This window comes from Caretta caretta, chromosome 9 (genome assembly GCF_965140235.1).
Source record: "Caretta caretta isolate rCarCar2 chromosome 9, rCarCar1.hap1, whole genome shotgun sequence".
Classification (NCBI taxonomy): Eukaryota; Metazoa; Chordata; order Testudines; family Cheloniidae; genus Caretta; species Caretta caretta.
In genome coordinates this window covers 91,087,348-91,102,257 of record NC_134214.1, presented here as the reverse complement: position 1 = coordinate 91,102,257, position 14,910 = coordinate 91,087,348, and the positions used below count along the sequence as shown (strand labels likewise).

At 46.5% G+C, this 14,910-nt stretch overlaps 1 protein-coding gene across 1 annotated transcript in view; it reads right to left on the bottom strand.

Moving 5' to 3' along the window:
* The window catches only part of NRK (Nik related kinase), a 123,668-nt gene extending 109,656 nt beyond the window's left edge, over positions 1–14,012 (bottom strand). The window contains exons 1-2 of the mRNA XM_048865374.2: positions 13,606–14,012; positions 6,077–6,142 (exon numbers count right to left, since the gene is read on the bottom strand). Of these exons, the coding sequence (XP_048721331.1) occupies positions 6,077–6,142; positions 13,606–13,662 (123 nt within the window). The 5' untranslated portion in view covers positions 13,663–14,012. The remainder of the gene's footprint in view (positions 1–6,076; positions 6,143–13,605) is intronic.
* Positions 14,013–14,910: the final 898 nt, after the last annotated feature.

Sequence of the window (14,910 nt, the reverse complement as noted above, 5' to 3'; positions counted from 1 at the left end):
TAACAGGGCTAGGGTTTAGCAGCTCACAGCAATACAACAGTGTAGGGGAGAAAGCGAAGAACAGGTGATACCATGCAGGGTAATCAAGGTAGATAGATACTAAGGCCCAGATTTTTAAAGCTATATAAGCATTGCTGCACTCAGCATTGCAAAGCCTAACTGATTTAGGAGCCAAATTCTCATTTTCAGGAGGGATTTAGGCTCCTAAGTACCTAAATCCCTTCTGAAAATGAGAATTTGGCTTCTAAATCAGTTAGGCAGAGCAACGCTGAACAGAGCAGCAACTAAATAGCTTTAAAAATCTGGGCCAGGACACTAAGAGTCCCTTGCAAAGAGTGACCTGGGATTCTATACTCACAAGAGGTCGGACCCTTGGCTTTACCACTCTTCTGCACGATACAATCCCCAACAGTACAGTGCCCTAGACGTTGCTCAGCACTGATTCACAGCAAAGAGTGCCACAAAATGCCTCTCCTACACCACGTCCTGGAGCAGCTACGTAAAGCTTTGTCAACTCCCAGCCAAGCTGTACCAGGTTCAAACTTGCCAGATGAAAGCCTGAGGTCATGTGGTTGCAGATTTAAAAGGAACTGAAATCAGAGGGTCACACGGACAGCCTACAACACTCTCACTTCCTCCCTGGCTAGACTTACGTTTGTGCAGTGCAGTCATATTCATCCAAATGGCTGCATTCTCTGCTCCGTCTGGGCGGCCTTATTGATCAGGAGCTTTTACAAACCCTCGCTGGAGCTATACAGCATCTCCCCTGGAGATCAAGCCAAGTGCACCCAAATAGTGGTTTTGCTTGTTAATAAACGAGTCAGTATATCAGGCATGACTATATCACCAACGGACTGAGTCATGCCTCCCCCACCCATACCTTTTGGGGGGATGGGATAGCTCAGTGGTTTGAGCATTGGCCTGCTAAACCCAGGGTTGTGAGCTCAATCCTTGAGGGGGCCATTTAGGGATCTGGGGAAAACCTGGGGATTGTTCGTGCTTTGAGCAGGGGGTTGGACTAGATGACCTCTGAGGTCCCTTCCAACCCTGATATTCTATGATACCATAGGCCAGCAATTCTCAAACTATGGGGCAGGCCTCCCAAAGGAGGCCTGGGAATATGTCAAGGGAGGTGCAAGCTGTGTGCTTTTTTAAAAAGCACTCTGGTTGTCAGCCCCAGGTGGCTGGGCTCATGCATACCCAGAAGGCGTGTGAACCCCCGCCTTTCGGGGAGGTGAGTTCCTGGCCCCACCCCTTCTACCTGAGGCCCCACCCCTACCCTTCCCACCCCCCTTGCCTGCCAGAACCCCGAGAGCCCCCCACTGCGGCTGAAGGAGTGCCAGCCAAACCGCCTGCCCTAGCTACGCTGGCCGGCCCAAGCACCAGCCGGCCTGCCCTGAGCACAGGTCTGACCCCGAGCAACGGTCTGACCCCGGGTCAGCCTTAGCTGCCCCTGGGCACCGGCTGGCCTGAGCCGCCCACTGGCCCGAGCTGCCCCAGGCCGCCCCGAACCCCAAGGTCCAGCCGCTGGCCCAAGCTGAGCCCCCCCCACCTTTCGGGGAGCAGGGGAGTGAGGGCAGGGCCTCGGGACGGACCATGGGCGAGGCCATGGCTTGGGTTAGGGGAGGCTTAGCCTCCCTTGGCCTGTGACACCCACCGCCCATGAGGACAGCCGGAGTCCTGGCACCCGGGCTCTCCTTCCCCCTCAACCAATCCCTCATCTAGAGGTGGCGGGGCTCTGGCTGTCAGCCCCGGGTGACAGCAGCAGTGCAGAAGTAAGGGTGGCAGTGGGGTGCTAAGTCTGCTGTTTCAAGTAATATCGACAAATATCACTTTTCTCATGGCCACCCTTACTTCTGTGCTGCTGTTGGCACCACGCTGCCAACGGCTTTCCATTGTGCCACTCAGCCCATGCACCAGGGAAGCTCCTTACATCTTCTCCATCCCATGCAAACCTGTGTGCAGGGACTGGACACCATCTGTCCCCTTGTGTTTAAAACCCGAGGCGGCACAGCTGAATGAAAGGCTTAAGGTGAACGTTTTTTACGTGATGTTAAATTTGCTCCGCTCGTGAACCCTCATCAGTCTTGCCAACTCTCACCATTTTATCATGAGTCCCGTGATATCTGGTTTTTCTTAATGCCTCTGCTCATGGAGGCATGTAATTTCATAAGAATCTCAGCTGTCATTCGAAAAACCCAAACCCAAATCTATGTTTCTAGCCATTATGGCTGCAGATAAAAGCATGAAATGTGAAACCCAAAGCCTAAAAAAATTAAAAAGGAAAATAAAAAGTACCTCAAATACATCATTTTATAAAACTCTGATTATTTCTAGGCCAGACTCATGATTTTGTGTGTCTTACTCATATTTTTGAATGTTTGAGGTTGCCAGTATTGAGATCTTCAAACCTGATTCCCCCCATATGTTGTTTGAATAGTACTCCTCTAGCTTTTATTCTCTTAAAGTATACAGATCCTACCATTAGAGCTGTTCTGTGCAGCTCTAATGTTACTGTGGGCCAACTACATATGTAGACTGGTGTTTCTGTTACAATCTTTGCTTTATAGCGGCTTTATAACTTCCGTCTTAACTGGCAAAGAACTGAAACTGGGTCCACAACATTCCAGTACAGATATCATTTTTCCCTCTCAGAAAGTCTGTTAAGCAGCTTTTTTTATGTAATGATGAACCTCTAATTTTGTTTTCACAGAGTTGCATGCTTTTAAAAAAAATACAGTATAACAATTCCGATTTTCTAGATCCAGCTGGTCTGCTTAGCTGCTTTGGACACAGTTTGTTGAGCCTGAGTTGTGTTTTAGGTTGTTTATGTGTATATTTAGCTATTTTGGTATGTATGAAAGATACTGCTGCCTTTGAAGAATGAATACATGCTCCTGTGACATAATTAAGTATTGGGATAGCTGGGATTACTTTCTGACTCAAATATTTATGATCACAAGCTAAAAAATGATGCCAGCATCCACTAACCCATCTCTATCAGTCCCAACTAATTACAGACCAAAAACAAATTATACACCAGAATAAAATATGTAAATACCATAACCCTGACCATAATCATATTTCCATTACAGGTGGCCAAACTGTTTATTCTATGCATTTAACCTTCGGGTTTGCAAGTTATCTGCAAACAGATTGTATTTTAACGAATTTGTTTTAATATTCAAAATTTTTCAGTAAATGGCTTTTACAAATACATTTGAGCATTGGATTATGTGAAGACAGCTCAAACTGAGTATTCAACTGATTACTTAATATTTGGAATTTGCTGGAAGCTTTGTGTCTGGTCACCTAAATCAAATCATATTGTTCACGTTCCTTGACTGGATGACTTAACTTTACACTTCTGCCAAGAGCCACTTGTATTTCTTGATTAAACAGATCTTTGTCAATGGGCCCCAAATTCAGTGGTCAGAAATATTTATATGAAGGAAGCACAGTGGTAAGAATGTTCACAGACAGCCAAAAATTAAGCAATGTAAAACAGGCTGAATTGAAAGCAGCGTTCTAGTTCAGTTTACTCACAAACAGGCCTTAAAAAAAAGAAAACTGGTATTGCTTTGCTATCTTAGCACTTTAAGGGCCAGATTCTGATCTCAGTTACATCAGAATCTGACCCTAGCTTGGAGATTTGAAAAGCCCTAACAAATTATTACAACAAAGTTGGTTTTATTGTCCTATTAACATTGGCCCTATTTAAATTCTTATGCTGATGTGATTATTTTCCATTCCCAGATATCTAAACGGACCCATTTACTGTTTGGTCACTGGTTCTTGGAAGTGTTACCCAATCATATTCATCCTTGTACCATCCATTCCACCAAATACAAGGCTCTCCTTCATTCCCACGAACAAATGCCTGAGGCACTACCCTTAATTAGTATTATCAACATTTCTTACATGCTTTTGCACTTAGATTTTAACTTTCAGCTGAACCATATGATCTCTCAAAACTTTTTCTTTTTCAGTAAATAAACTGAACTATGTTTTCCCTTCCTGTTTTTAGGGAGATTAAAGAGCAGCTGATTAACTCCAACCCAAAAAAATCCATAAAAGAGTATCTAGATAGAAATAATTCTCTCTCTGTCATACATGGGTTTATTTTATATTACGAAGGGAAATTATGTAGCAGGCAGCAGCAATCTTCATTTTTGCAGGTGGAGATTTGTCCTCTGTAAAACCCATGCAACCCCACTGATTTCACAGGCCCTAAAAGTTTATTGGCTTCTGATTTGCCGATGGGAACTCTGAATTCTCTACTTTTGACTTCATAATCCTTGCCACAGCCACTGAGCTGCATTGTAACAAACAAGTGAGATTTAAACACTGCAGCAGATGGAAAGTTATGATAAAAATGTCAAATAAAAAATGCAGGATGGAAAGGCAAAAAATACTATTATATTATACTATTATAATACTATAATACAATACCATTAAATACTAGTATTTCAGCAGAACTGTCTGTACAGACAAGGTGTCCCAGGCTTTTCCATGAGGTATCCACGGATCTTTAAAACCTCAAAGGGGGACCAAAATGTGGAACCAGTTGTTTCTTATCCAACACTAACATACATTTGAGAATTATGTATCTTGGGCATCTTGAGGAATGATAAGTACTATCCACAGCCTCTTCCTAGTGGACAACCCCACACCTGATTCCCTCATTCGGATGGATCAACTGAATCAGAACCCACGCCTCCACCACCAGATCCTGATACAATAGATGCCTTCCCCCCCATGTCCATTTTCCCCTTCTTTTCCTGCCTTTGATCCTTCTTCCTTTTCCTCTTGTTTCTTCTATTTCTCGTTGCATGCGTATTCATAGACACATTTATTCCTTTTCTAGCTTGTTATTCTGTTGCGGCTTCCCTTCACTGTTCCCCGCTAACCAGAAGACTGCACACTGCTTGGAGTGGGAGAGTCTGCTGGTGGATGGACAGAGCAGGGTTACATATGCCCTCAAAGCTGAGTGAGTGCTGCAAAAGACGAGAAGCCTACACTAGTGGGATACAGCCTGAGCCCGAGTCCTCTATATGTGACCTTGGCCGGTGGCCAACTGCATTACCCCGCAAGGAGCAGGGATAGATGAAAGTGGCTTCCAGAGAGTAGCCCATCACATTACCCACTGCTGCAGGAGCTTGTTCGTGGTGGGAGTTGTGGGAGATCCAAGGTTAAGGAGCTTTCTCCACTGCTGCGGCCTCTCTCACCTGCCCTGTGCTCTCCTTCGACTGATCTTGTGTCCTGCATCCTCCTCCATTTCCCTTCTCCAGGTGGGAAACACGGATCTAAAGTCTCTCTATATTTTCTCCATTTCTCCTTTTCCGATCATTCTGAAAGAAGGCCTCGTGACTGAAAGACCGTTTGTTTTCTATAGTCCTTCCCCAAATCCACTTCTTTAGACCAGCTGACACCGATTCTCATCTTAAGTCAAACTGCATATTGCATAATTTGCCTAACATTGTATAGCACGTTCATGTGGTGCTTGGTGAATTATCCGTTGACATAACTAACTGATTGGTAGTTCTGCCCGAGTGTCCCAGCAATGAACTGTAGCAACGGGAAGAGTCAGATACTTGTCAGCCCTCCTGAAGAGCATGGCTAAGTAATTCACTCATGCCAGCGCCCTACAGGGCACGGCTGTTTTTATGAATATTTTTCTGTGTCCTCTCCCCCAAATAAGGCACTCTACCTGATCCAGCAGTATACTAGTTATTTCTCATGTTAAAATATTCTCACTATATTTGCACTGTACCAGCAGTCTATGAAAAATATTTTTCGAGTGAAAATGACAACAAGATTGAGAGACCAGGGTGGTGGAAATCAGCGTGAGGGCCACCATGGTAAGCTGCCCATGAAAAGGTGAAAGTGTCACTGGAGGAAAAAGCACACAATTTCACAGCTGCCACTATTCAGGAACAGGCACGAACCGTTATGCAGAGAGACAAAGCAAGCTGTTATTGTAACAACCACTCCCACATCTTATACATTTCCTGTTCTTTGCTATAGGGCAACAGTTATAGCAGGAAAGACATAGTAAATTAAAAAGGCATCAAACCTTGTAGACTTGTCCATATGTCCCATTTCCAACTACTTGCACCAGTTCAAATATCCCTGCTGGGTCCTGTAAAAAGTACAGTAAATACTGTTATTCATGGCAAAGCGGTTACACGCTCACTTTTCAAAGGGAGCACTATTTTCACGAACAGAATGCAAAAAGTCTCGTAACGATTTATATTACAAATAGAGAGAATAATAAAACAACTAAATAGTAATATAATCATCATTAATAGTAAAATATGATGAACTTCTATTACAATTTTCAGCCACGCCTCTAAAAACACTATATAAATATTAGCCAATGAAAGCTTAAATACACCAATATCATAGATAAATACAGATGGGTAAACTGAAGTACATAGAAGTTACATGACTTGCCCATGGTCACATGACAATTTAGTAGCAGAGGCAGGAACAGAATCCAGAAGTCCCAAGTCTCAGTTCTAATCACTGAGCCTATCTAGAGGATGAATTTGGACATCTCTCTTCTGTTATGAAATATTTAGGTTACTAGTCTACAGAAAGAACGAACCACAAAATATTACAAAATAATACAAAATATTAACCGCGTCCTATAACTAATTGGGTTTGATTTAGATCTATCCTTACCAAAACAATCATAATATCAAGTCTACATCTAAAATGCACACTGTCTCATTTCTCAAAGGTGGACTGGAAGACACAGAGAATAAAGAGCTTTTTGTCTCGGCATCATGGGTTTGAATCCAGACTTGATTGCTGTTAACTGTGACCAATTTCCATGTAACAGATGATCAAGGGCCTATGTGAAATAAACTAGTACAATTCCTACTCGTTTAGCATCCACTCCATTAAAACCCAGCCTTGTCCACAAGGATGAAGTTGAGATCTATCTTGTATCATTTCTCAAGTAGCAAGAGTACTCTGCAGAAGAGTATGGACATGTAAACATCTACTCCTGCAACTCAGCATGTTAAGAACTCTATTATTTCAGTTAAAACTCACTTGAAAGATTTATATAAAACCATTAAGAACTCAAGAGACCAGTTTCTTGGTAGCTGGCTGAGCAATTTATCACTCTAGCACATTTCTTTGGAGGATATCATTGAGAAGTTTATATGAAATATTATTAATTCTGTGAATCCGTTTCTCACCATCTGTTTTAGCTATCTATCATGTAGGTTGATATCTTTGGGTACCACTAAGGGATGTGCTATAGAATCACATCATTCACTCAGAAGTCCAGTTTCTGTGACGCTGGCTGGAAAAGCCCGTTATTTATCACAGAAAAAAATGTTTTTCTGGTTGAAGATTATTTGTTGAGGAAAAAAATTTTTTTTTTTTTTTTTTGCACGGAAACTGTCCACCTAGGGATTGATCCAGCACACTTTGCTTGGGAAAATCCCCTCTGAAATAAACAACAGTTTTCTACATAAATGAAACAGTACTAGGCTTTTTGTCAGCAGAGTGTCCTGATCGGCATGCAACAGATTTCATCATGAGAACAATGTAACATAGACTTCTACAATTGCGTTACTGCGCAGTTATTCCAAAGCCAAATAGCTCTGGCAGTGGCAAAGCACAAGTCCCCCTTACAGCCATGAAAATCTATTTTTATCTTGCTAGGATTCTCTGTGTTCCCAGCCAGTAAATCTGAACGCACTCATCTTCAGTCCTTTGTGGTTAGATGGTTTTCAATCATGTCCCTCCCAGATCTCCAACTGTCTGTAGATTTGTTTTATTTAACTAACAAGATGGAACCAGCTCAGAGTGATTTTTCACTTATCCACACGCTCAGGTGAAAGCCACAAACAGAAGAGAAATTACACATAAGAAGCTAAGGCACAGTTTGAGTTTATTCTTCCTTGATTTCGGTATCGATTCTGCAAATTCTTACGCATGCCAAAATAAATGGAACTATTCGTGTGCAAAAAGTTAAGAAAGCACATAAAAGGATTTGCAGGAGCAGAGTCCTTGTGTGGTGCTTCATTTCCATTGGTCTGTGCTCTTTCTTTCATAGAATCATAGAATCACAGAATATCAGGGTTGGAAGGGACCTCAGGAGGTCATCTAGTCCAACCCCCTGCTCAAAGCAGGACCAATCCCCAAATCATCCCAGCCAGGGCTTTGTCAAGCCTGACCTTAAAAACTTCTAAGGAAGGAGATTCCACCACCTCCCTAGGTAACGCATTCCAGTGTTTCACCACCCTCCTAGTGAAAAAGGTTTTCCTAATATCCAACCTAAACCTCCCCCACTGAAACTTGAGACCATTACTCCTTGTCCTGTCCTCTTCCACCACTGAGAATAGTCTAGAGCTATCCTCTTTGGAACCCCCTTTCAGGTAGTTGAAAGCAGCTATCAAATCCCCCCCTCATTCTTCTCTTCTGCAGACTAAACAATCCCAGTTCCCTCAGCCTCTCCTCATAAGTCATGTGTTCCAGTCCCATAATCATTTTTGTTGCCCTCCGCTGGACTCTCTCCAATTTTTCCACATCCTTCTTGTAGTGTGGGGCCCAAAACTGGACACAGTACTCCAGATGAGGCCTCGCCAATGTCGAATAGAGGGGAACGATCACGTCCCTCGATCTGCTGGCAATGCCTCTACATATACATCCCAAAATGACATTGGCCTTCTTGGCAACAAGGGCACCCTGTTGACTCATATCCAGCTTCTCGTCCACTGTAACCGTTAGGTCCTTTTCTGCAGAACTGCTGCCGAGCCATTCGGTCCCTAGTCTGTAGCGGTGCATGGGATTCTTCTGTCCTAAGTGCAGGACTCTGCATTTGTCCTTGTTGAACTTCATCAGATTTCTTTTTGCCCAATCCTCCAATTTGTCTAGGGCCCTCTGTATCCTATCCCTACCCTCCAGCGTATCTACCTCTCCTCCCAGTTTAGTGTCACCTACAAACTTGCTGAGGGTGCAATCCACACCATCCTCCTGATCATTTATGAAGATATTGAACAAAACCGGCCCCAGGACCGACCCTTGGGGCACTCCACTCGATACCGTCTGCCAACTAGACATGGAGCCATTGATCACTACCCGTTGAGCCCGACAATCTAGCCAACTTTCTATCCACCTTATAGTCCATTCATCCAGCCCATACTTCTTTAACTTGCTGACAAGAATACTGTGGGAGACCGTGTCAAAAGCTTTGCTAGAGTCAAGGAATAACACGTCCATCGTTTTCCCCTCATCCACAGAACCAGTTATCTTGTCATAGAAGGCAATTAGATTAGTCAGGCATGACTTGCCCTTGGTGAATCCATGCTGACTGTTCCTGATCACTTTCCTCTCCTCTAAGTGCTTCAGAATTGATTCCTTAAGGACCTGTTCCATGATTTTTCCAGGGACTGAGGTGAGGCAGACTGGCCTGTAGTCCCCAGGATCCTCCTTCTTCTCTTTTTTAAAGATGGGCACTACATTAGCCTTTTTCCAGTCGTCCGGGACTTCCCCTGATCGCCATGAGTTTTCAAAGATAATGGCCAATGGCTCTGCAATCACATCCGCCAACTCCTTTAGCACTCTCAGATGCAGCGCATCCGGCCCCATGGACTTGTGCTCGTCCAGCTCTTCTAAATAGTTCCGAACCACTTCTTTCTCCACAGAGGGCTGGTCACCTCCTCCCCAGGCTGTGCTGCCCAGTGCAGTAGTCTGGGAGCTGACCTTATTCGTGAAGACAGAGGCAAAAAAAGCATTGAGTACATTAGCTTTTTCCACATCTTCTATCACTAGGTTGCCTTTCAATTATGTTAGAGCCAGTAATAAGCCTATTGCTGCTGATAGATCTAAAACATAATTTTAGGTGGACACTATAAAACCCTCATTGGCTGGCGTCAGGATCCCAAAAAGCAGAGTCAGGACTAAGGGTCCAAAGCAGGGGCTAACCTGAGGCTCGGAACAGTGGAGGAGTTCACAGCCAGGTTCCAGGCCAGGGTCAATACCTAGGGTCAGAGTCAGATTTCAGTGTCCAGACAGAAGGCGAAAATCAAATTAAGCCAAGGTCAAAGTCAGGAGCAAGGAATGGGACTGGCAGCTATAGGCGGTCCACACTGTTGCCTGGACACTTCCTGGAACACGCCTTGGGTTTATATAGGACAGGGAGCCAATCAGGAGCCATGAAGTTGGTGCCTGGCAGACCCCTTGAGGCAGGACTTCCCATGGTCCATGCTCACGGTGGGTCATGGGCAGCTGAGTAGCAAGCTGGTTACAGCAGCGGCTGACTGGCAGCATGGAGATGCCAACTGCCTGGCAGCTCTGCAGGCCTGGGTTCTAGACTCGTGGGGCCTTACAGCTGGGCTGCATAAGTGCCACCCCAGTGCTGAGCTGTGGCTGCTCGGTAGGCCAATCACATGTTCAGAGACCCTCCCTGGAATTCTTCCACCATTAGAGCTCCTTTGCGGAATGTGCACTATTGCAGCATTTCTCAAATGTGTACTGTTCTTGTCTGGTTGGACATGAGCATTGCCTCCTCAGCTGGCACATTATGGTTAAGTCCTCACATTGGGCCAATCTCTTCATTATCTCAGAGATAGGAATCATCTTTGATGTAGTGCTTCCTCTCAGCAAACATTTTAAAACTCCATGGCCCGTATAACCCTTCACCACCTACCCATTGCCAAGTTGCTACATTTCCTTTGACCAATGCCAAAATTCTGACCCAAACATTCATCACTTTGAGGTTAATTACTGCAATGCCCTGTACCATATGCCGGTCTTCTTGCTTTCCTTTATCATCTGCAGACTGTTCAAAAGGCAACAGCAAGACTGCTGACCTGGATGCCACCTGGGCAACATATTACCCCTTTACAGGATGGCATGCCAAATGCTGCATGCAACAGGATACCAAATGAAATACACTTTTCATGGATTCTGCAGCCAGGCAAGAGAAAAGAGTTTGCAGCTCTGATTTTTCTGTCCCTCTTTACAGAACAAAAAAATCAAACGGCATTTTAGCCCTCTGGTTGCCCTTATGAAACGAGCAACCCTGGAAGGTCGGTAACATAAACATACACCGTTAGATCACCAGGGCAGCACGAGGTAATAACCTGGTTTGGAAGCCAAATAGCACCAGAACTGCACCCAGATGCTCCCTGAACTTTTGGAATGTATTGGCCAGACCACCCCTTCCCATGAGAGGAGGGCGCCCGGGAGGACATCTCTGTGAGAATCCTCTCATACCATCCCACTGGAGGGGGTGGGGCTAACTCCCAGGAAACTAATGCCATCTGCCCGGAGGCCATGTGCCTCGACACTGGTTCTGCCCTCAATTGGCTGACTCCCTCAAAACACTGCGATAGCAGAGTTCCACACTACCTGGATAACTTTGGCCATGGCTGGCCCAGGGAGAGGGCTTTGCAAAATAGGTCCTATGACCCCTGATCAAATTTGTTTTCCCCTCAACTCATAATTTCCATGGGGCTGGAAATTTGCTGGCCTCGGCCTGCCTCCACTCTTGCCTCCAGCATGCAGCCTCTGCTGGGATCTGGGAAGCGGGGGACCATGCTGTGGAGGTAGCTGAATACTGTCCCATATGTGGATCAAAGGGGCACTTTGGGACTCTTTTAGTGTTTCCTTATTGAGGTCTAGACCTGCAGTATTCAGGATCTCTGGGGTAAAACCCTGTGAGAGATTTGCTGGCTTTGACACTGAAAGCCAGCAAGCTGCTTTACAAAGCTATCCTCCTCCCTGCTCACACAGGATTCTTATTTCTTTAACAAGATAAGACACATCCACTGAACTTCATCACTTTGTTTTACTTGTCCGAGTGTCGCTACGTTTCAGGTTAAATTCTGGCTTTCCTGGCTTTTCCCGGTCAGTGGGTCCTGTGCCATCACTGCAATCTCCATGACAGTGCAGGCCTTTTATTTTTCCTGGGTCTTGTGTTTGGAACCCCCGCCATAGGATTTCTGTGCAGGGTTTTCCAAACCCTCTTTTTAAGTCATTTTTAGAAAATATCTTGCTTTGGTTTCCCTGTTTGAGGCTGAAAGCATTTCGCCACAGTTTTTTCCCCTCCCTGGATCGGAAGAGTGCATTAGAAGAATAGCTGTGGCTGGACTGGCATGATATTTCCACTCATCTTTTTAAAAACCTAAGCTAGCCACCTAAGTTGCAACCGTGTTAACTGTTTGTGGGCATGAAATATGACCAGGGTTGTGTTTTCTGGAGACAGAGCTGGTTTACATTAAAACCCTGGAAGTTGCAAGAGCAGGCACAATGCTAGTATTTATAATCAGCCATATTCATATCGGCTTTGTTGGCCTTGCAAAAATATGACACACACACTCTTCATCACAGGAGCCCCATTTACCACACCCACCCTCTCCCCACACCTTTGCGGGATTAAAGTAATGCTTATGGAAGTCAAGGGGAGTTAGTTACTGGGGAAGGGGAATGGGACAGTGATGAGATAGGAATAAAATAAAATACCATCTCTGGACTCTAAAATCCTGCTTATTTTATGCCTGTGAGTTGACTTGACTACAGTTATTGCAGGAGTAAGTTGAGGAGCATTCAGTCCTACATGGTGTGTATGTGAGTACTTGGGGCTAAATTCTCTGCTGGTGGAAATGGGCATAGCTTCATTGACTTCAATAGCGTTTCACCCATTTGCACCATCAGAAGGTGGGCCCCTTTGTGTGCACTTTAGAGATATTTACACAGATGGGGTGAAATCCTGTTTGCCTTACTCATGCAAGAAGTCCAGCCCCCCTAAAGGTCAGTCATGCAAGGAAGACTGGGCCCACAATTTGCACAGCCCAGGACATCTTTACATAGCTTTAAGCAGCTTGCAGGCAACCTAAACAGTGAGACCGGCCTTTAAAAGGTCAGGTATCAGCTATTTTGTCCTTAAAGTTGCACCACACAGACTCCACCTAGCTGCTTCTTTTGCAATTGTCAGCAGTGATTTGTACTCATCACGGGAAAAAATATCACCCAACTAAAACTAAAACTCTGTAAGGCTGGAAATCCTTTGCCGATCACAGTTTAAAACCAGATGCTGTAAAATCAAGGATCTGCCAGAATAACACAGAGGAAGAAAGCACATTGGGTGGGTGAAGGGCAGCAGCAGAGAGAGGCTGAAAATGGCTTTCTGAACACCTTGGATCTGACACTGAAGCACACCATTACCCTGCCCAGAAAAACAACAGCACCAGGAATGACTGAAGCAGTCTTGAGGCTTCTCATCCAGAGAGGGGAAGGAGGAAACATTCCCACAGGAGGCAGGAAACTGAAACCAGAAGCAACAGGCGACTGGGCAAGATCAAGCCTTGGGTCTGCTCCTGGCTCTGCGAGTGCCCACAGAGGAAGGCAGGGGCATGGACCTGGCTGGGGGGAGAAAAGCCCAGCTAAGCAGGGCTCAGGTCGGGTCAGGACCGGCTCGGCAGGGACCGGGTCAGCCAAAGCAGACGTGCATTGGATCAACCCAGGTCAGGCAGGGCAGATGAACCCAGCCAGGCTCAGAGGGGTGCAGCCCGGCCAGCTCTGCATGAGCTCCGCTCCCCGCAAGTCCCAGCCCTGGCTAAAGCCAGAGGTGCCACTTACCCGGAGCGCAGCCAGGTCGATGTTGTCCAGGCTCTTAGCGGTGTAGTCCCTCGCCATGATCCGGGGTCCCGGGAAACTTCACCGGGCTGAAGTCAGTGGCGGCGCAGGAGAAGCCGCGGCCGGTGCAGGCGTTTCTCTCGGGGTGGGCGGGGACGGGGCGCTGCAGGAGCCGAGTGGATGCTCTTGATCGATTTTTGCAGAGCTAACGGTCCCGACCCAGCTCAGCCCTTGCCAGCGGGTCCGTCCATGGCTGTCGGTCTGTGTGACAAACACAGGAAGCGTGACATGCAAGCAGCCTGCACGGCCGGGAAATCCTCCCCAGTCAGAGGGCGAGGACACAGCCCCGGAGCCGAGCTTCTTTGAAGAAAAACAACTTTGGCAGAGACATTTCCTCGGGAAAGTTTGCAAGGAAGTGACGTGCCCGAGGGGGTTTGGATGCCGCAGCTGCTGCGGCCGGAGCGGAGCAGGACTGGGGCGGGAGGGGCAGGGAATCGATTAGGGGGAAAGGTAACGAGCTGGAGCCGGCCACGCTTTGGTCCCATCAGCGAGAGAGCGAGAACCAGGCTCCCGGTGCATCAAACCACCCCGGAGCCCAGCGCGTCCCAGGGCAAAGCCCGGCAGCTGGATCGAGCCCCCAGCCTCTCCACTCAGGCATTAGGCTACGGGGCCCATTGGGCCGGGGCCCAGCAGGTGTCAGACCCAGCCGATCCCGGGTCACCTGTTCGCTCTGCTTTAGTTTCTTTCGCCTCTGAGGTTCTCCGGGGTCAGCCAATGTCTGCTTGCTGGAGAAGCTCTCCTGCTCCGAGCCAGATGGGAGCTTTCTCCCTTGCCATGCTGGCAGAGATTCAGTCTCCTGGGGAAGGTATTGGGCATAGGTGCTGCGGCACCCCCTGGCTTCAAGTGGTTTCCATTATATTCAGGGTTTACAGTTTGGTTCCCTGGCTCTCAGCACCCCCCACAATACAAATTGTTCCAGCACCCCTGGTTTTGAGGGATACCCGCCCCTCATCCCTTTCTTCCTGCTCTTTGGACAGCTTCTGCTATTTTGGAGGGGTGTGTAGGATCTTCTCCCCTTCTTTTTCTGAGCTAGCATTGATGCCGGCTTGACAGAGCTAAGGTATGTCTACACTGCAAAATAAACTGAAAACCCCCACCGTGGCAGCGTGTCTCAGAGCCCGGGTGTACAGACTTACAGGGCTTGCGCTACAAACACCAGTCCCTTCCCTTTTGAGCTGGAGCTCACAAGGGGGGTTGGGTCTCGGAGCCCAAGCCTGGACATCTACACTGCTGTTTTTAGCCTGCTGC